The sequence below is a fragment of the Sinocyclocheilus grahami genome, unplaced genomic scaffold (genome assembly GCF_001515645.1).
Source record: "Sinocyclocheilus grahami isolate Dianchi unplaced genomic scaffold, SAMN03320097.WGS_v1.1 scaffold289.1, whole genome shotgun sequence".
Classification (NCBI taxonomy): domain Eukaryota; kingdom Metazoa; phylum Chordata; class Actinopteri; order Cypriniformes; family Cyprinidae; genus Sinocyclocheilus; species Sinocyclocheilus grahami.
The window spans coordinates 836,301-858,201 of NW_015505468.1; the positions used below are offsets into that span (position 1 = coordinate 836,301).

At 36.6% G+C, this 21,901-nt stretch overlaps 1 protein-coding gene across 1 annotated transcript in view; it reads left to right on the forward strand.

The window, feature by feature from the left end:
- Nucleotides 1-7,936: 7,936 nt before the first annotated feature.
- Nucleotides 7,937-21,901, forward strand: part of LOC107600680 (collagen alpha-1(XVI) chain-like) — a 74,568-nt gene continuing 60,603 nt past the window's right edge. Inside the window, exons 1-4 of the mRNA XM_016292636.1 lie at nucleotides 7,937-8,083; nucleotides 11,766-11,859; nucleotides 16,959-17,027; nucleotides 18,692-18,809. Coding sequence (XP_016148122.1) covers nucleotides 11,784-11,859; nucleotides 16,959-17,027; nucleotides 18,692-18,809 — 263 coding nt within the window. The 5' untranslated portion in view covers nucleotides 7,937-8,083; nucleotides 11,766-11,783. The remainder of the gene's footprint in view (nucleotides 8,084-11,765; nucleotides 11,860-16,958; nucleotides 17,028-18,691; nucleotides 18,810-21,901) is intronic.

Here is a 21,901-nt window from a genome sequence, read left to right on the forward strand (position 1 = left end):
ACGCAATAAACAGTGCAAGGACCCTGATACTTTAGCAGCGACTGAACTCCGCTGTCAGTGATTGCACAGAATTTTCATGTATGGAAATTATCCAAATATATAATTTTACATACATTATTAACTCATTTACTGTTGCCATTCCAGTAAATTAAGCCTATAAGTCCTGCATTGATTCAGTCTTCCATTCTGTAGCTTATAGAAACAAATTCATTTAAAACATATGCATCAGACACCACAAGACTAAAACTGCACCATATCTCTGTGTTTGACAGCCTAGTTTGCAAATAGAGGCTGTTACCTGTAGACCTTCAAAGTATCTGAGACACCTAGTATGCGCTGATTTTAGTCGATCTGCAGAAGTAATTTTCACAAAATGCTAAAAAAATATATGGTACATTTTTGGACTGATTCCCCCACCTGTGTACAAAAACTACTATAATCTAAGTGATATGTTTTAGCGTTGAGGCACTATGTATTTGTACCTGCATAAATAACCTACATATATAATAGCTTATTATTTGTTTATTTAATTTTAATTACATTTTATTCATTTAGTTTTTATTTATTTATTATATGTATTTATTGAAGAGACATACAAAATCAATTTGCCTTAAAAATCAGAGGGAACACGATTTTGGACGTAGCGTCTGATTTTTTAGGGAATGAAACAATTGAGTCTTTATGATTGAATCAGTGAATCACAACCTATTCTTTCAAAAACACTAGGTGTGTCCCAATTTACATTCTTTTCATTATGTAGGCTAGTTAGTTAGTCAGTCAGTATAAATAGTCCAAAAAGAAAAAGTGCACTTTAAATACCCGGATGATGCATTAATTAACTGAAGAAACTTGTGTAATGTTGGACACTTCATGCATTCTGAATCAGAAAGGCTGTGAGCCGTATTGATATTCAGAACATAGCAATAGTATCTACTTAGGCTATAGACGAATTTAGAATATTACTAAAAAAGTGGCACATTAGAGACTCAATTCCCCTTTGCTGTTTTCAATTCTAGTTTCTAACAATTTATCTCTGTTGTTTTGGCATTGAGAGTGGTTATATTGTCTCTAAATTCTGTCATTATCGTCTTTGTGCTCCGGAAGAGAGATCCGACAATAATAGCATTCTTAAAGTGTAAAAGTTCAGTGTAACTAGCAAACTACAGTATAAAAACCTTTTTAAAAGTTCTTGAAAGTTTGCATGAAGTTGTTTGTGAAGCCAAATTATGTTAGTAAAATGGCTGTGGGGTTTAAGTCAAAATGAAAGTTGGAAGAGAAATGAAAAACAGACTGTGAAGAATGTTTTACATATTGACTGGAAAATGCTTTTGGCAAAAAGAGTCAGGATTCATGTTAAGATCAGCTTTGCGGTTGCATGTTTGAAAGGATGTCTGGAAAAACTGGGAATTGTGAGTGTGCAAGGAATTCCCAAAGAGGCTGTCTATCCCATCCATCTACTCCAGGTTTCTGCAGGGTCTGTTGTTTGATCCGCGTCTAATAGAACAGAACAGAACATAATAGAATCTATATTTCCACAAAAAACTGACCTGTGGAAAGAGTTTTCCAGTATTAAACAAGTCTTAAACCCAATCAGATTATCCAGTACATTCATATTCAAATCAATTAGCTCAAATCTGATCCAAACTCAAAAACCTTCAAACATCATATATCAATGGATCAGGAGTGGACATTGTTTGAGTTGCCAGCCTTATGTAATAGAGACACACTTGTAAGTGCTCCAAACGCCATTGACTTTTGTGGTCATGACTATACAGTATTCTCCTGTCTCAGCATGTTCCATAATCATCTCCCCCTAATTTTTTCCATCTCTCACTGCCTAAATGAGACTGAAAAGTGAAGTCTCTGATTATGTGTCAGTTGGCCATGTGGGCTCTCTCTTTTTTCCCTTTTTCTTTGGCATTAGACGTGGTGAATGTGTCAGCCATATTGTCTAACTTTAACGTGCACCACAAATCTGCCTACTTATCTGCATCTTTCTCGCTCTCTTTAACAACCCACCTATTAATTATGATAGATCATAAAGATAGTAGTTTTGTTTTGTGTCAGACTTTGTCAAATTAGTTTGCTGTTCTGAAAGCTGACTTGATTATCTGCCCCCTTGGCCTGTGACGTTAGTGGTTCCTGGTTCAACAGATTTTAGGGGCTGGTGCAAAGCTCAAAACTTCCTTTTGTGCGCTGGAAATGTGTGTAACAGCATTCATTATGAAAATCAGTTTTGGGCTTTTTTTATAGGGCTGTGAAACGACTTATTGACAGTCAGTGCTTATGAACACGTTTTCACTGATGAATGTTTTATTGCTCATTTGCTTTCACAGTCACACACAAAATGACTTGAAACTTATATAGAAGACTTTTAAAAAAGTCAAAAGCATCTGTACGTTATGTTGAAATCACCAATGTAGTGTTTAGTAAGCTTCATTGATCCTTTAGGGCAAACAAATATATTTTGAGATTTTTTTTTTTATGTATTTCAAAATATAAACAAAAATACATTTATGTTGTGTAAATTATATTTTGCATTTACCCCATATATATATATATATATATATATATATATATATATATATATATATAGACTTGTCTTGCCTCTTGAAGAACATCTTGTAGTATATTTTTGCATTTGTAGGATTAAACCATGTATTTTCTGTTTGAAAAATATTTTCCCCACATTGCTAACTGATAATTAATTGTAGCCTTATTATACAACAAGTTTATTTATTTATTTATTTTTGCAATATATCTTTAAATATGTACTTTAATTTTTAAACATCAAGGGAGGTTGCAGAACTAAATAATTGTAGCTTCTCTCCTTGAGGGTCTCATAAGGTTCTGTGTTCAAGCTCATAAATTAGATGATTCATATCTGTCACTCTCTGGTGAACCTTGAAATCAAATCCAGTTGTGTGGTTGGATAGATGTGCCCAGTCCTTGAGCATTGACTTCTCTGTGTGATGCTATTTGAGAATCCACCAAGGGCATTTATATATATATATATATATCATGATGCCCTTGCTAATCAATGGCTCCCCCATCCCTCAAGCTCTTAAGAGTGCAAAACTGTATGGAAAGGAAATTTAATGACAAAAAAAAAGAGAGAAAGAAAGAAAAAAGACTACCAGGCCGTATTACTTTAAATTGACTTTGCTGAGTGAAGAACACAAGTTTGAGATGGGGAAAAGAATCTGAAGCATTGAGAAGAGACAGATGGGGCAGCAGGAGTTTAATAAACATTAATACTGCTCTATTACACACACACACACAAAAATTGAGTCTAAGCTTTTAGCAGAATGGCCAAGTGCACACTGCAAGACTCAAGCTTGTCACCTTTGATGTTCAAGTCAGTGACTAGTCTGCGTCAAAAAGTCCCCATCATGATGCTCTTTTATTGTGCCCACTTTTGAGATGTGCTCCGACTAGAATGTGAATTTGAATTGACCCTGCAGGACTAGCAGTTTACTAAATTACAACTCGGAGAAATTCAACATGCAATTGATGAACTACAAATGTGTTAAATGTAAATTAATACAAATTAAATGCAACTTTCTATAGATGACCTTTCAAACAGTTCTTTCTGTCTGTCTGGCTGGCTGTAATGCCTATACAACTTTCAATCATCAAGATTTGTTTAAGATAAGACTTTCATTCACACTTTTTAAAGAACCTTATTTTTCTAGGCAAACATTATTGTAGTTAAGACTGTTTAATGTGGCTTCCTTAAGTTTGCTCCCAGAATTCATATTCAGGAATTCCCAGCCCAGTAGTAACGCAGACTATCTTCAGTCTTACGGTGTGCCCTAGGCTTTATGGGCAAGCGGAAAAGGACATTCCTCATTCCTCTTCACTGAAAGTTGATTAGCCACAGTCAGACCAAATGACTATATTCTGTCACAAAAGATTTCACAAACTTCTGAAAATGTTAGAGATCATCACGCAGAAATGGTAACGCCTATCAATCTGGAATACTGCCATCAAACCACTTGTTGAGTAATTTGTGCCTGACCCTTTTTTTATCCAATTACTTTTCTCATTCAAGTAAAATTTCATGGATCCATTTGAAAGATCAACAAAATCTGACTAGATTTCTGACTAGATTTACAAACATAGGCAGAGTTTCATATTTGTGCAGAATGGGTAGTCTCATCTCGATTGATGAGAAGAAATAAAAGATAAAAAATAATACATTACCATTCAAAAGCATTACATATAATGCAAGCATCCAGTGTTTTAAGATGGTTATCAGATATTAATTTAATCATAACTACACCGTTCTACCCACAAATATGTTCTACAAATATTTTAAGCAAGTCTGGATGTTTTTGAAGCCTTCTCGTGCATAGGGTCCTCTGTGAGGGAAGCTATTCCTGCATTATTCTCTGCTGCTTTACAGAACGTGGCTGGAAGCCGGTGCCAAAGCCAGACAGGGAATCATAAAAACTCTGATATGTAGAACCCTGACTGAATATGAATGTCAGTCCTCTCTGTCATATTATTTAATGGTCTAACTGCAGATGAAACACGATTCGGCTGGGCTCCAGCACCACTGCTGTTTGTTTGCATTCCCCTGGGTGTGTTTTTTACAACATTGCTTACATCATCTCATCTATATTTTACAAGATGGCATCAAGATTGTCCATCATTGTTCCAAACAGCACAGCAAAATCACAGAGGGGGACGTTGGACTTCATGTGGTGAGGATAACACAGAAACACAATGCTGCAGCATTAGTATTTCATATCTGGCACTTCTCACTCACTGGGACCCAACCACATTATGGACGTCTCCAGTCCAATGCTCTGTTACATCCTGATTTCTAGATTTTGGACTGCATAGCTTATATTTGCTATGGTCTGGAAGACTTGAGGCACATGAGGATAGTCAGGCACCTTTTTTCCAGATGTTCCCATCACTGCTGCAGCTATGCAGCCGCTAGCATCCTGTTTTTCAAAATGCCTTGAACTCTGGGAGAACTAAGTCATTGTTAAGATATAGATGAGCGGGTTCAGTCAAAGGTTATGCTCTTCATGCAAAAACAAACAAACAAACAAAAAAAACCTGGAGCAGATGACAAAAGCCTCATGAGAAATTACATTTTAATATATATCTAAATAGAAAGCAGTTGTTTTAAATAGTAAAAATAATTCACAATATTACTGCTTTTTCTGTATTTTGGATCAAATAAATGCAGGTTTGGTGAGAAAAGACTTCTTTAAAAAACATACAAAAATATTACTGTTCAAAAACTTTTGACTGTATGTATCACACTCATATCACATCTAGTTGTTTTGGATAATAATAAAACGTCAGGTTCGACAATATCGTGTCTTTTTTAATTTAAATCTAGATTTATTCACATTGGCCCATGGAAACCTCTATGAACACTCTTGACTTGACTAAAAAAGTGCGGGGGATGAATTTACATTTGATTAAAAAGTACATATTCTACACTCATGGCGCGCACACACATTAGGATAGGTTAGATGTCTGCCTCTGTTGCGAGTCCCTATCAAGCACTTTACCGATTCAACTACTCTCTTCTTCTCCTCCTGCCTGGCTCTTTGGCCAGCATCACTCACCGCAGAGCAAGCCTGTCCTTGGAAAAGCCGACGAGGAAGAAGTTGGAGTGAAACGATCTTTATATAGGCAGAGCAAAATACTTCATCGCTCCGTCTATAGTGCATTGTGATTGGATGGTCTACGCTGTCTATACAGGAGACAATCCAATGGGCCACTGGCTGCTCGCTGTCCCTGCGTGATGGTCCTTGGCAAAAAAAAAAACATTTTGTCGGCCCCTTAAGTGCGTCGGCCCACCGGGAAAATGCCTGGTATGCCCGATTACCAATCCAGCCCTGACCACACCCCTTTTCTATTTTTGGCTTCTATCAGGTGAAGAAACTTGTTCCATGGGTAGGCGGATAAAGGCTGAAGTGAGTGGTCTAGTACAACATATGGAGCTGCTCACAATTCATTTTCAATGAGAAATGTTATGATTGTTGTGAAGCATTCTTGTTTGGGGCTGTAATAGATTCATATTTCCAAATAATTTTGAATGTTACTGTTGCTTGCCTATTATTGTCCCATACATGTTACCCTTCACTCTTAAAAATAAAGGTTCTTTATTGGCATTGATGGTTCCACAAATAAACTTTAATATTCATGGAGCCTTTAATTCCACATAATGCTCTTAATAGTGGAAAAAAGTTATTTAGATTATTAAAAATGTTCTTTACAATAAGAAACAATGATTCTTTTAAGAACTGTTCACTGAAAGGTACTTTTAGGAACTCCAAATGGTTCTTCTATGGCATCTTCTTTTGGGACCTTTATTTTTGAGAATTGTGCATCTAAAAACTTTCAGCAAACAGATTTCGCTGTAAACTGTTTTAACAGCCAAAGAGCATGCATTTTTATTTATTTATTTATTTTACTTTTTGAATCTGAAGGATCTTCAGTTCCCGTGGCATGGTGAGAAAGCAAAGTGGTTGGACGCTTTAAAGTGGATACAGCATGTATTCCAGGTATTGTTCGCCTGATAGCACACGCACATCACAGAGATGTCTGTTTGATGTCTGCAAGATGTATTTTTTAGTGTGTTTGCTCATCTGCAATACGTTTCCTATCAGAAGTCGAATAGACATTTAGAAAATGTCTTTATGTGTTTATGATTTAGAATGTATGTAAAACTGTCATCTTAAAAACTTCTATCAGATGTTTGTACACAGCAGATGCTTTCCAGATTGTTTAAATATTTTTAATGATCTTTAACAGACATCTTGCAGACGTAGGCCTATGTGTGCTGTAGCATTTGGACCAATCAGACACACAACTTTTTGTTATATTTAACAAATAATATCTAACGCCCCCTCACCTAACCTTACGTCTTATATTGATTTTTCCGTTCTGCTGGTTCATCTGGTCAGAGGAGAACTGGCCCCCCGACTGAGCCTGGTTTCGTGAACACACACCCGGAGCAGTGGGCAGCCATTTATGCTGTGGCGCCCGGGGAGCAGTTGGGGGTTCGGTGCCTTGCTCAAGGAACTCCTTGCTCAAGGGCACCTCAGTTGTGGTATTGAAGGTGGGAGAGAGCGCTGTACATTCACTCCCACCACCTACAATCCCTGCCGGTACGAGACTTGAACCCACAACCGAGTCCGACTCTCTAACCATTAGGCCACAACTTCCCAAGTTGTTAGACCAGTTTATATGTGTATGTAGGATGTTAGACCAGTTTATGTGTTTATGTAGTCTGTTAGACTAGTTTAAGTGTTTATGTAGTTAATAAAACCTTACTTGTATCACACTTGACGTGTTCATTGTTTGCTCATAACCGGAGTCACTAATCATGCAGATTTACGCTACAAGCTTTGTAGAATTGTACAGTAAGAAAGTTATTTCCCTTAACCAGGAAATTAACGTTCTTGGAATTGACAAGACAGTTGACCCTGAGAGGTCAGCTAAATATCTACAGCGGATCTAAAATATTCATAATTAATTATAACTAGTTGTGGTTAATTATTCATATTTCACATGAGCTGATTCGTTACAGTACTATTGTTTCATCAGTATTGTGTATTCAGACATCATGATCATTTGACATACTGCTTTTTTTAAAACATACAGTAAGTATACATATTTGGACACTGGCAATGTTCTTGGAGGAAGTTATTATTATCATAGTGAACTTTTGTAAGTGTAAGATATTAAAAACAAGGACCAGACGACCCATTGCCGTTTAACCATATGATTAACCATCAAAATCTGGCAGTAATATTTTGCCTTTGGTATTCAGTCACAGATGTCTGCATTAGCGTGACCTCAGATAAGTTCCTCAGTCGTGGAATCATAGTTGAAAAAGGAGGAATCAAACATAGCAGGATTTATTAAAACAACTCTGAGGGGAGGGGAGGGGAGAAGAAAGGATTTGGAGAAGGAGAACTCCCAGGCAAAAACTTTATCCACGCTAGAGAGGACACTTGGAAGCTCTTTCAGCAAACTGGATTACACTAAAAACAGTTTTCTGTGGATTAAATGTTGCCATAATTCATTGGATTAACGATCACTGAAGGTAAAATTATGTGTTTTTGATTCTGACATATCGGGAATCTTTACAGCGTTAAGGATCCTTGCAAACTCCCTGGAGATATAGATTAGGTTTTCATCAGTTATTATTTATTGAAATATGACATTTGCAGCCTATTCCATATAATTTGCAAATAATTTATTAGTCAATGTAGGCCTACTGTATGCATACTGCGTTTAATGCTTTGTGGGGATGCAAATGATAAGAAAGTTTTGTTCTTTAGCATAGGCTATATCATAGTCGATTTAATTCATCCCATCATTCAGATGTGCTGTTCACACAGTATTTAAGTGCAGTTGTCATTAACAGTTTTGATGTGACGCATATCACTTTGGTTTGTGGTAACCCACCTACTTTTTGCATTGCAAATTTTGCTTGTCAGTAAACTTTCAAAGTGTAATTTAAAGGGCAGTTCTTTCATGTAACCCCCCTGGCAATGTACTTTTAAATTTAATACAGACCATAGTTCATTCATGATCTCTTTCTAATCCTTTTTCAGTACACACTAGGGTATACACAGGGATTTTTTAAAACTCAGCCTGTGGGAGTGGGAAAAATGCATGCTCTATCTGATGATAAAACCATGCTGCTAATGCAGGGGGACACGAGGTGAAGAGACGTTTGCAACATTCCCATTTGCCAGATTTACCACACATACCCATCAATAATTAGGTTGAGTTTCATAAACCAAGCTTCAAGCAAACCAGATCCAGTCTCTGCCTTGAGTGAGAAGAAAGATGCTGCAAAAAATAAAAAATGTAAAGATAAATGCTCCTTTGGAAGAGAATGATTGCAAAACAGCTGTAATTGAAGGTTAAACAGTGCTGCAGACATGATTACAAATGCCACAGACCCAATTATACATCTCTCTGGATTGCTCTCTGTTTGTTTGATGTGTCTAGCTCGCAGGTTCCTGTTACTAAATGATCTGTGCTTTCTGAAAAATTGGGTTAATGCACCAGGTTCAGCTGACTTTATATTTAACTTTTTAGGTTATTTATGATGTCATATCATAGGCCTTCACACCAATGACATTTTTAGCACACTGCATTCCCAAAATAGTGATTTTAAGAGGTGTTTATAACCCAGTGATTAACTGACAGCACTATATGTGTAAAATAGGCATAAAAATGCTGCTTGTTGCTTGTTTGCACAGCTCTTAAGAGAGAGAGAGGGAGATAGTTTAATGCTCAGTCTTTCCCTGAGCTCCCAGACTCTGACATGAAAACTACACACTACTTGACAGCCTCCTTCCTGTCAGCGGTCTGCAAAAAAAAAAAATGTCTGTAGACATTTTAACAATAGCTAGTTAAAGTGATTGTTTATTAAAAATACACATTGTCGCTTTTAGCCATTCTTTTAGATGGCCCCGAATTATTGTTTTCGCAAGCATACATTGATTGTAACTATAAATCTTTCATTGAAACACTTGTTGTCGCCCTGCTGCGTTTGTAACCCACATACTTGGTTCCCTAACTAGTGCTTTTGTCATTTCGACTATAGACATTCACTTCAGATTGCCAGGCACTGAGCCAAGACATAACGCAAGAGAGACTCTTTCCTTTATCTGCGTGGTCCAGCTGTTCTCGCTGCACGGCAAACAAAGTGAAAAGGGAACAAAACAAGCACAAGCTTTAATTTCCATTCCTTTTTCTGTGCGTGGAAGCGAATGGTAATGAGAAATTGCCCAGAGGCATTGAATACAGGTAATGGAGTATCTCCGCCTCGCTCACCTGAAATGGATGTTGTCTTATTTACAAGAACACAGTTGATTTTGCAGTGAGAAGCAAGCTAGAGCTTTGTAAATAACTGAATCGGAATGATTCAAACAGATGTGTGGACGGCCGGTAAGAGAAGGTAGAACGTTTCTCATCTTCAGGGGATAGCGTATAATCTGGGGTGGTGTTATTTCACATGACACCTTCACTTTTTGTGTCTCAACTGGTACAGAGCCTGCAGGTTGTATGACCTCAGTCGGAGGATGCAGATTAGGTGTTGCCCACACAAACATCACCAACGGGCTGAAATTTACAAGAAAGCCATAAAAGGAAGAGGAGAAGACCTTCCCCCCTCGGGCTTTCTGACTAATGCATCACCCTGACAGGTTCATGTCCAGACATGCCAGTGAGGGTTACTTTGAGCAAGCAGCATGTCTGTAAATGGGAGTGAGGTGGGGTTGTTTCTGTGAACACATGTAACTATATCTGAGACATTTGGTTGCATTTCTTTGTTACAAGCAGTTAAATGTTAAAGGCTCTTTTATTTTATGGCAAGGAAATATTTTTTGTTTTGTTTTGTTTGTTTGTGTTTTTAGCATCCTGTATCAGCTATTTTGTTATTCTGTATGATATTATTCCTTACTACTCTCAGTGTCTGTACACTACAATTCATAAGATTGGAGTTAGTACGTTTTTTTTTTTTTTAAGCAATTAATATTTTTGATTAGCAAGGGTGCATTAAATTGATAGTAAAAGTGATAGTAAAACATGATACTGTCCTTTTGAATGCTTTATTCATCAAAGAATCCTGAAAAATATGTTAAAATATTAAGGAGCTGTTTTCAACATTGATAATAACAATTCTTGAGCTTCAGATCAGCATATTAGAATGATTTCTGAAGGATCATGTCACATGACACTGAAGACTGGGGTAATAATGCTGAAAATGAAGCTTTGCATCACAATAATAAATTATATTTAAAAAATATTATAATAGAAAAGAGTTGTTTTAAATTGTAATAATATTACACAATATTACTGTTTTACTGTATTTCTAATCAAATAAATGCATCCTTGGTGAGCATGCAAAACTAATGTCAAAAACATTTTAAAAGTCTTACCAAGCCCTAAGCTTGTAGTGTACTCTGCATAACATGCAGATTTTCTTGTGCATAAAATACTTGGATGATTTGATGTATACTGTATCCCACAATGCAGTATGTTCTACTTTTAATATCAGCTGCACATTTTAACGTGTCTCTCTTGACTCATTTATTAGATTTTTACACAAAATGGTATTAAAAATGCAAATTAACCATTTTTATTTCCAACATGAAAACTGGTTGCCACTTGAAAGAATTAAACATGAAACAGATGAGTTCATGCACATTTATAGTGGATAATGGCTTCTGTTTCACACACACGCACACACACACACACACACACACACACACATATATATATATATATATATATATATATGCATACACATAGGCAGTATATAGCACATATTCAGCGTTCATTGTGCTGAACCATTGTGTTGCTGTTACTGAGAGGGACAGATGGACACAGTAATGATAATCGTCAAATGTCATGGGTTACAAAGCTTTATTGGAAATTCTTTGGATCATTAGCATAATTTATACTCTAAAAAAGCACCCATCCAACCTAATAGGCATCATTATTAATCTGGCTTTTAACCGCTGTATTGATTATGACTGCTCCCACATGCTTTTTGACACTTTCCGGCAATTATTTAGAAGCTCTTTTATTGCAGACTTATGGTATTAAATATTAAAAAATGGCAATGTGTCATAAGGTGTACCACTGAGAATGAGCTTATTACAATATTTCTTAACACACGTGTCTCCTGATTATTTAAGTTTGTCTCGGTCTGCTTAAGTAATTTCCTTCTCACCTGTTCACTTATTCTTTTTAATCATGGCTAGGAGCTGAAGGAGGGAGTCATGAGGGTCATCTGCTCCTCTCTGGTGCTTCTCACCATCTGCTTGGGTCACGGGGGTCAACTGGCATCAGTTGAAGGTAAGGCCTTTTCTCCAAATCAAAGGATGACTTTGTCAAAGGCTAGATCAAACAGCTAAGATTATGTATGTTTAATTCATACAACTGCCAACATAACATTATGAATATTTAAAGAATAGTTAAAGGGGTTGTTCAGCCAAAAATGAAAATGCTGTCATCATTTAGTCATCCTCATGTCATTCTAAACCCATAGGATTTTTTTTTCCATCTATGGAATATAAAAGGAGAGATTTTGAAGAAATGTTTTGGCCCTTATTGTTAGTCCCCATGGAGACTGACACTTTCAAGCTTCAGAAAGCAATATGCTTCGAAAGCACCATAAAAGTGTTTAATTCAGCTTGTGAACTATATTCCAAGTCCTTTCAAATCAAACCAAAGTTTTGTTTCAGAAACAGATGATTTGATTCATGGACAAAGCATTCAGATTGGTTTGTGAACCAGAGATTCACTGAAAATGCATGTGTCCCTGCTTCTCTTAAGAACTCGCCTAACAAGCAGATGTCAATATTAATAATTGTTCACTATCATGGCTTCAGAAGATTTGAAATATAAGTTGTAGGGCCACTTTTATAATGCTTTGTTGTATTTTTGCATATTGAAGCTTGAAAGCCAGCATCATAATTGCAAGAGTGACTACACTCTTAAAAATAAAGGTGCTTCGCGATGCCATAGAAGAACCTTTTTGTCTAAATGGTTCCAGAAAGAACCTTTAACATCTGAAGAACCTTTCTGCTTCACAAAAGGTTATTTGTGGTGAAAGAAGGTTCTTCGGATTACAAAAAGGTAAGAAAGAGATGGTTCTTTAAAGAACCTTTGACTGAATGGTTCTTTGTGGAACCAAAAATGGTTCTTCTATGGCATCGCTTGAAGAACCTTTTGAAGCACCTTTATCTTCCAAACTAATCTGAATGCTGACTACATATCATTGGTTAGCTGAATTCACTCTTTAGTGAAGCCTTCTGTGAATACATCTGCTGTGTGCTGAATGTATAGGATCTGTACATACAGTAGACGACTAGCCAAATTTGAATTAACCCAAAGTAATCATTGCTTCTTCTCTTACAAATTCCTTTCAAATGGTGTACTTATATATAAGGTCTGGTATACTTAAAATAAAAAGGGGGGATACAAATCCTAAAAGAACAAGGAACTGTGGAAAATGGCTCAACTTTTAAAGAGTGATGCCATGCCTTGTCCTCTAGACTGCCAGGGCTGTGTTCCAAAAATATGGTTATGAAAATTTGGGACCTTTCCATCTTTCCTCCTTACTTTCTCATACAGCAGAACTGAGTCAGTAGTAAGGGGGGAGGGGGGTCCCGACAGTATTGCAGTGAGACAAGACATTGAGGAATTTCTTTTTATTTTTGAATTGCATTTTGTATTCTCATTGTAATTAGGCTCTTTTTAATGAAGTTTCAGATGTTTTGAAGGCCATCATACTGGAACTACTGGCTAAAGGCTTCATACAAGACTGACTCGTGCTCTATTAATTTTGGGAAACATGTGAAGCTTTGCTTGTTTAGAGGCTTTGTAAGGACTTTAAAGAAACTTTGTAAGGACTTGTCCGCTATCATTCATCACTTTATACTTTTAGATCTTTTATGCTGTTTTTGCGCCTTTGCTTGTTAGACGCTTCTCAAGCTGAGTCTCTGAGGGCTTTAAGGCAGGAGTGAGAAATGTCAAGACTTCCAGTCTTTTATTATATTATATAATAATGTTGTTTTATCTTATTATAATAATGCAAGTCTGACTGAATGTAGCCACTCTTCTACTGAAATGTGAGCATATAAACCCTGTTCCCATTAGTGCTTCTTATAACAAAAATAGTTGCATAGTTTAATAGTATGATTATACTGCTATGGCTAAACCTCTTTTCAGACATTCTACAGTCAGTTAAGAATGAGATTTAATTGATGAATTCCATCAAACCACATTCGGTCATTGTTAAAGTCTACATGAAATCAAAACTAACGCTAAGTGCTTACTTCATGCATGTTCAGAAATATTATATTCAGACATTTTTATGTGACTTTTATATGACTTCTTTCTTGTGCAATTCTGTTCTGACTGCACCATTTGCCATTTCATCACCATGTAAAATTGTGCTCAGAAGTGATGGATGATTGAACAAGCTAACAAACTAACCCCCACAAAACCTTTTCATATATTCAGCCACCTCCAATTTTCCTGGGTTTGTGTTTCATTGGGTTGATGTCAGATCTCTAGGATGACTTTTCTCACGCCCAGCTGTTCAAATCCCCAATTGACTTTCTCCTTAATGAGTTTCTCCAGGCCAACTCTGAGACCTAAAAATATACAATAAACAATATGCAATCAGGGACAAATAGAGCAGAGGCTGCGTGAGTGATTCTGAACAAGAGTAGGATGCAGTGTTTCACATTCATGAGCTTTTGAGATAATGTTAATGAGGAGACGTATTTTCTCCATCTTTTCTTCCAACTTTTTTTCTTCTACCCTTTTTTAAAATGGATGTTTCATTCTTCTGGCAAGGACTTTTTATTTCTAAGAACCTTAAAAGTGTCTAACAGTGTCTGGTGAAGCAACCCGTACAGGTACGTATCTCTAAATTAAAAGAATGCTGAATCTTAACCTATGAAATCCTAAACCCCATAAATCTTCACTCCACTTCAAACTCTAGCACTGTCTGCATTGCTTGATGACGTGTCTGTTCTCCATGCGTCTGAAATGCACCTCTCCTCCCCTTGCATTCAACTTTCCATCATTGCCTCGGGAGCGAGAGCCGCCTCCAGCTTTTCTATCTTCTCCCTGACATCTCCACATCTTAATCCCGCCTGTTTGCCGTGTGAAAGCAGTGGGGCTTTGTAGAACCGGGAAGAAAAGGGATTTAGCCGAGTCTGTCTGATTTCAAAAAGTGAAAATGCGAGAACAATTCAAAATGAATTCTTTATCTGTCAGAGAAGTTTTTGTTGGAGACATTTCCTCCCTATCTGTATGTGCTGAGTTAGCTGTGGAGAGATTCAGGTGTTGTAGATTGCGGTCTTCGGTCACTTCTGAGTGGAGAATTTTGCATTTTGAATTTTTAAAAATCGTAGCTTCACCAGAATGGTACAAAACTTGGTGACTTTTATGGCACTTGGTATGTGAACACAAAAAAAATTCAACTACAATGTAGTAAAAAAGTGGACAGCAAGGAAGGGGTTACACTCTAAAACATCAAACAGATACATCCACTCACACACACTTACTTGCACACACTCACAGACAGCATACAGCATTATACATACTTTACATTAATTGGTATGGCTATAACCATATAGCCAAAATGAGTTAAAAGACTGAAATAAGAGGTTAAAATCAGATTAAGCTCTGATAAAGTATTCCTGTTGATTTTTATTACATTTTTATATAATTTTAATGTTTTGTGTAACAAAATGCTTTCTGTGTCCAGGTTTGAATGTAGTAATAATTTGCAAAAACCTACACTTCAAATCAACATTTAAAACAACAAAGAATATAAACCTTGACATAAAGTAATTATTGAGAATGCCTTTATTTAAATCCACAACCTAATAAAAGTTATGTATAAAAACAACTAGGGATTTCACAAGCCTCTCTATAGAGTCTTATACAGGAATCTAGTGGTTACACCATGAAATTACAGGTTTTTCTTTTTTTTTTGCTCTCACCAGGAGGTGCTATTCTGCCTTCAAACATTGGATTTTAAAGGCCTAGTCTCTATTTTAATCTGAAATACTGCATTAATTGAAAAATTATTGTAAACAATTAGAAAGAAAACAATTTGTACTATTTTCAATGGGAAAAATGTATCATAATTATTGCAGAAATATTAATTAGTACCATAAAATTTTCTCAAAATACAAAATAATAAAGAATAAAGAAAAATATTGTTTAACAAAAATATATTAGATTTATTTTACTGAAGAAAAAAAAAATTATCTTTCAGGTGTCCGGTCACTTTTGACCGCGAAGGCCATGAGTGTGACTCCCAAATGAGGAGCGCACAAGGGTTAAAAAGAGCTCTTTGTAACTTGACAGGGGAAGAATACGAGTTAGAAAAGCCATCACCAGCTCCTCCGCCACTAGAAGCTCAACGATACGGCTCTGAGCTGCTTCTCTCTGTTATTGCTTGAGTTTCTCATACTCATCTGATCTCTGAAACATCTAAGTGACAGATTCGCTACACAGCAGTAACTTGCTAATGCACATTGATTGATGTACATGTCTTTGAACCAGTCAAACCATGCTGATTAAAAACTCTTCTTGTCTCAGGCACCTTTGACATGCTTCTTCACAAAGAAAAGCTCTTCTTTTTGAAATGCCTTGTCCTAATCTAAACTTTTCAGTGTTTGTGGATCATGAAAAAAGGCATGGAAAGACATGTACAGAATCATAAAGAATGGATTTCCCACACAATGCCTTGTCCTAAACTGAACTTTTCAGTGTTTGTGGATCATGAAAAAAGGCATGGAAAGACATGTACAGAATCATAAAGAATGGATTTTAAATGCAACATCACACAAAGTTGTTTACATCAAGTTGTACAGTAGGTGTGTACAAAAAAGTTATGACTTAACAGTGAAAATGGATGGTGATCATTTGCTGTCAAAATCAGATTTTCTTTGTTTATTTAAAAAAAATATTTATTTCTATTATGAATATATTTATGCATGCATACACACACAAACACACACACACCCAGGGCACCAAGTGGGCCAAAAAAGATTGAATTCAACAGGATGTACTATACCGTAGGATGTACTTTGGCTGAACTTTTTTAAAGTTAGGTCTTTTTCATATGTCGTCCATCAGTCGAGAATGTGTCAGACCACTTGACATTGTCTTTGCCACCAGGCAGTGAGATTGGGAGAGTGATTCTTCCAAACAAGAGCATGCTATTTTTAGCTCCATGTATATCTTAGACGCTGTCTGTCACCCCTCAGACAATCTTTGATCGCCTCAGCTTGTTCACCTCATGTTCAGGACCAAGTTTTGGCAGGACTCCTCGTGATCGGTTGTACAAGTTGTTTTATGCTAAACCTTTCACCGGTGGCAGGACAGAGATCTGCTTCAACTTGACTGCTTCTCTGTTTCTACAGGTGTCAGCTGCCCGTCCGTACAGGTAGAAGAATGGAAGTTTCCTCAAACTGCCAGACACAACATTACAGGTAAATACTGCTGCTAATGGACATCCCTTAAAGAAACTTCATCATTTACTCACCTAAAGTTGTTCAATACCACATTATTTTTTTTTATCTTCTGAGGAACACAAAAGGGGGTATTTAGTTGAATGTCCAACGTGTTCTTTTCTATACAACAAAAGTGAATAGTGCTGGAAGATTGTCAAGCTCCAAAAAAGACAATAAAAGTAGTCTATATTACTTGTACACTATATTCCTAGTGTTTTAAGATGATAGATTTGTATGAGGAACTGACCAAAATGTAAGTTATTGTTTTTAGTAAAAATATGGGGTTCGAGTTACTGTAAATGAGTAGATTAAAACTTTAATTTTGGAGTGAACTATCCATGATTTCTAGATGCATTGTTGGCGTGTTGCTATTTTGAGAAACTGAAAGTAGAATTATTTCTTTGTTATTTAAAGAGCACTTTAGTAATATGCCCCTATAGGCAGGTGCACAACCCGCATACACTTTGCTTATTACACACACAGGGACGCGCAGCAGCACACAAACATTTTAAAAAATGAAAAATTACATTCCGCCATGTAAATAGCGAACCTGCCATGGTGCGAGCGCAACTGGCTTTTAAAGGGGATTGGAGATGAGACTCTGATTGGTTTATTGCACGTTACGCCCAAAAAACACCCATTACTCATTAAGAGAATAGGGACAACACGTTTAGACTATGCACCCGGGTTCGCTGCCCGTTTTTCCCATCATTAAACTAGCAAAAGTGGATTCGGACATGCCCTGAGTGCACCTGCGCCATGCACTTTAGACCATGTGCTTAGATCGTTAAAATAGAGCCCTATAGAAGGGTTGACAATTGCTTTGAAACTTTGCTAAAAAAAATACAGTAAAAACTGTAATATTATAAAATAATATTACAATATTAAATTACTGTTTTCTATTTTAATTTATTTTAAAATGAAATTTATTTTTTTACGGAGGCTCTAAGGGAGACATGGTGATGAAAAAAAACGAGATAGTAGGAAAATTTTTCATTTTCTCAGGTTTTTCTTCCCACCTCATATTATTGTCATCACAAAAGTTTTAAAGTGTACACAGTTTCTCAAGGGTGCACACAAGCACTAAAATACAAAATTTTCTTCCATCTCATTTTATTTTGCATCATCATGCCCCCTTAGGGGCTCCATGATTCGTGATATTAAGGCTGAATTTTCAGAAGCCATTACTCCAGTCTTCAGTGTCACATGATCCTTCAGAAATCATATTCTAAATTTGTGCTATAGAATTATTTCTTAATTTGACCATTGCTGGCTTCTATTTTCTTCAACTTTGAGTGCAAAACACAAACACCAAAGTGCCTCGTTATTTTGCATATCCAAAAAATGGGAAAGAAGCTCACTCTACATAATTATGTGAATATACTGCCATCTGTAATAGTTTAAGCCTTTTAATACACTTAATAAAAGCCCAACTGCCCATCAAGTCAGTCTAAGGAACAGACTCTGTTCATGAGCTGAAAGATATAAATGCTCCCAGTGTTAAGTTAAGGTCCCTTCTTTGGCCTTACATGAATTGAAAACTGGCACAGCAGAGTTGATACACAGCATAGGACATGTCAACTAGCAGCTCACTGATTTATTATCCTGTGGGCTGGTAAATGGATTGATTGCCCGATCTGCAGGTTTCAATCTGGTGCGCCGTTTCTCCCTGTTGAAGAACAGCGAGGTCAAGAAGATCCGAAACCCGAGAGGGCCTGTCATCCTTCGCCTTGGGAAAGTACAACTCATCCAACCTACAGAGTAAATTTTTTATATTTTCTCTTTTGTTTGTCCTGGTATCTATTTTTCCTGAGAGATTCTAAGAGGGTCAATTATAGAAATAACTAAATTTTCACTCTCTCAGACGATGGAGCCTGTTCATTCTGTATCTAAAAGCAATAAAACATAAAGTACAATAAGACAAAATTGCAAAACTACCAAGGTATTCTAGCAGGTCAGTACAAGCCTCGAATTCCTGGCCGTTGACTGTTATTTGGTAGAACATTTACACTAACATCATGAAAGAATCGCAATAATGTCACCAGCGAGATTTTGACTTCCTCCTTAAGTTACGTCCATCTCGCTGCAAATAAACATTTCAGGGGATTACACGCTGCTTTGTGCTTTTACACAGAAACGCTGTAAAAATTTTTATTAACAATAACTTTAAGTGCTTTTGGTGAGACCTCAAACCACAGTAACAATCCGTTTTATGACAATGCTTTTACTGAGCTGTGCGTAAATGAAAAATGACAATGATATAAGGTTACGAGTTCTGTTTCCTCTCAGCACTCTGGTACTGTATGGTGGGATGAGAGAGTCAGTTTGCATTGGTTTAGACTACACATCAACTTCCTTATTAGAATTTCCTGTTATGCTTCTCTCATGTAGACTTAACATAAATGAGAGCTTGAGTGTTTGATCCAAATAGGTCAGACGAGTAATATTGAAGCTCTCACTCTTGTGTTGGACTCTAAAACCTTTTTATACTCTTTTTGTACTTGCTCTGCCCTTGATCTGCAGTGTATACACTATATCATGAATTCACACACAAAAATAGCATCCTTCAAAAGCCCTATTTGGATAGGACTACTTTTCTCTGAGAAGGTTACGTGACTTTGTGTTGTACAGGCTACGTTTTGGATCTCATAAGGGCTTTTCACACCTGAAATAGTTAATCCTGGCTCATTCTAAACCCCAGGTAAACAAAATCCTGGGTTATCTTGCTTCACGTTTCAAACTGCTCATACTTTACCCAGGGTTAACAGTTTATCCTAGGTATTCATAAGCTGATATTTCACACTGTACATTCCTAAACCATGGGTTAACATTCTTAATTGCATATTTGGGGTGTCAGTGTCATTGATTGGATGAACACGGCATGCAACATGTTTACTTAATGGCTCTAGCATTCCGTATCCTCTTATTATATATATTGGCGACAGTATTATCAAGCTTTACATTCTCTTTCTGTGAGATACATTTTAATGTAAAGTATATATTGCCAACAGCATTATCAAGTTTTACAGAATGGACATTTCTGACTATAAAGGTAAAAATGAAACTGTCTCTTCTTTACTCAAATTGATGCATTTTCTGCCATCATTTAACATTTTTACTCTCAAATGCTGAAAAAACTGTTTATACAACGTTTCCGTGCCTGATCAAAGCATGTGAATATGCAGCATGTGATTGATTATCGGTTGCTAAGCATGTAGCTGTAACATTCTAATGCCCATTTCGCACTATACACATTTGGCACAGAAATGCGGGGTTAACAGCAAAAACACTGCTTTCATAACACAGGGATTCCCTGCTTCTAAATTACAAGTATGAAACATACCTTTCCCCGGGGTTAAAAGTGGGGTTTAGACTGATGATAACTCAGGGTCAAGCACTATGTGAAACGCCATATACAAATCAAATATTTGTGACCCTTGACCACAAAACGAGTCATAAGGGTCAATTTTCTCAATCTCGAAATTGAGATTTATAAATCACATGAAAGCTGAATAAATAAGCTTTGCATTGATGTATGGTTTGTTAGGATAGGACAATATTTGGCCGAGATACAACTATTTGAAAATCTGGAATCTGAGGGTGCAAAAACATCTAAATATTGAGAAAATCGTCTTTAAAGTTGTCCAAATGAAGTTCGTAGCAATGCATATTACTAATTATAATCAAAAAATAAGTTTTCATATATTTACAGTAGGAAATTTACAAAATATCTTCATGGAACATGATCATTACTTAATATCCTAATGATTTTTGGCATAAAAGAAAAATCTATAATTTTGACCCATACAATGTATTTTTGGCTATTGCTACAAATATACCCCAGTGACTTAAGACTGGTTTTGTGGTCCAGGGTCACATTTATCCTCTGACTACCTCTGTAAACATTTTGGAGGAAGTTTTTGTGACTAAAGACAAAGTGGGACTGCAATTTGATCCATCCAAGTTGCTAAATTGATTTCATCATATTCTAGTTAAGAAATTTCAGAAGTTTCAATAGTTAATCATTGTAATTTAGACATCACCTAGAAAAAAAAATGCTGTCCAAAAGGGCAAAAGACTGAGAGTTTGAAGCCTGTACAGGTTTTGAGTGACATGAACTCAGTTATAATGTTATAATAGACACAGAGATCATTTCTTGTTTTTTTCTCCCTGCCTCCTGAATAGTTACCGATTTGTTTTCAGATGTTTGAACATGTGATCTGTTGTCAGTAATAGTGCTTGAGCAGCTGTTTATCTCCCTGTCCTGAAATGATGGCTGTTCCCTGACTGACATTCTTTTAAAGAGAGCTGCTTGTCAGTTGCAAATAAACATGAGGATCTGATGCAGCTCATCTTGGTGCTGATGGTGCATTACAAGAAATGTTACTTAAAGGTTAGGTATTTGGATCCAGATGTTAGTTTAGAGGTCTCTTGAGAACTCTTATGTGAGATTCAGAATAGATCACAACAATGTCACAAAATTGAGTGATACTTGTTAAAATACTAAAGTTTGTAAACAAAGTCAGATTTCAGTTTTTCATCATTAAAATGCTTTCTTATTCTGTCCTATATCTTCTTTAACTGCAATAATAGATGACTTTTGGTTGGAAGTTGTACAGTTTGACCTTCTGAAACTTTAAAAGGAAAGGCAAAGATACACATGCACACAGACATACTCAAATCCCCCCATCATCAGGGAGTTCCTCTCTTAGAATGGGTTTTCCAGAGCCCCAGGTGCTTTCCCCATTTGAAACCTGAGCCCTTTTTCTCCTGCTCTAAATCTCATCTCAGCTAGAGACAGCGAGAGCCTGCATTCTAAACTCGCTCGACATGGCTGGCTTACTGCAGGGGTG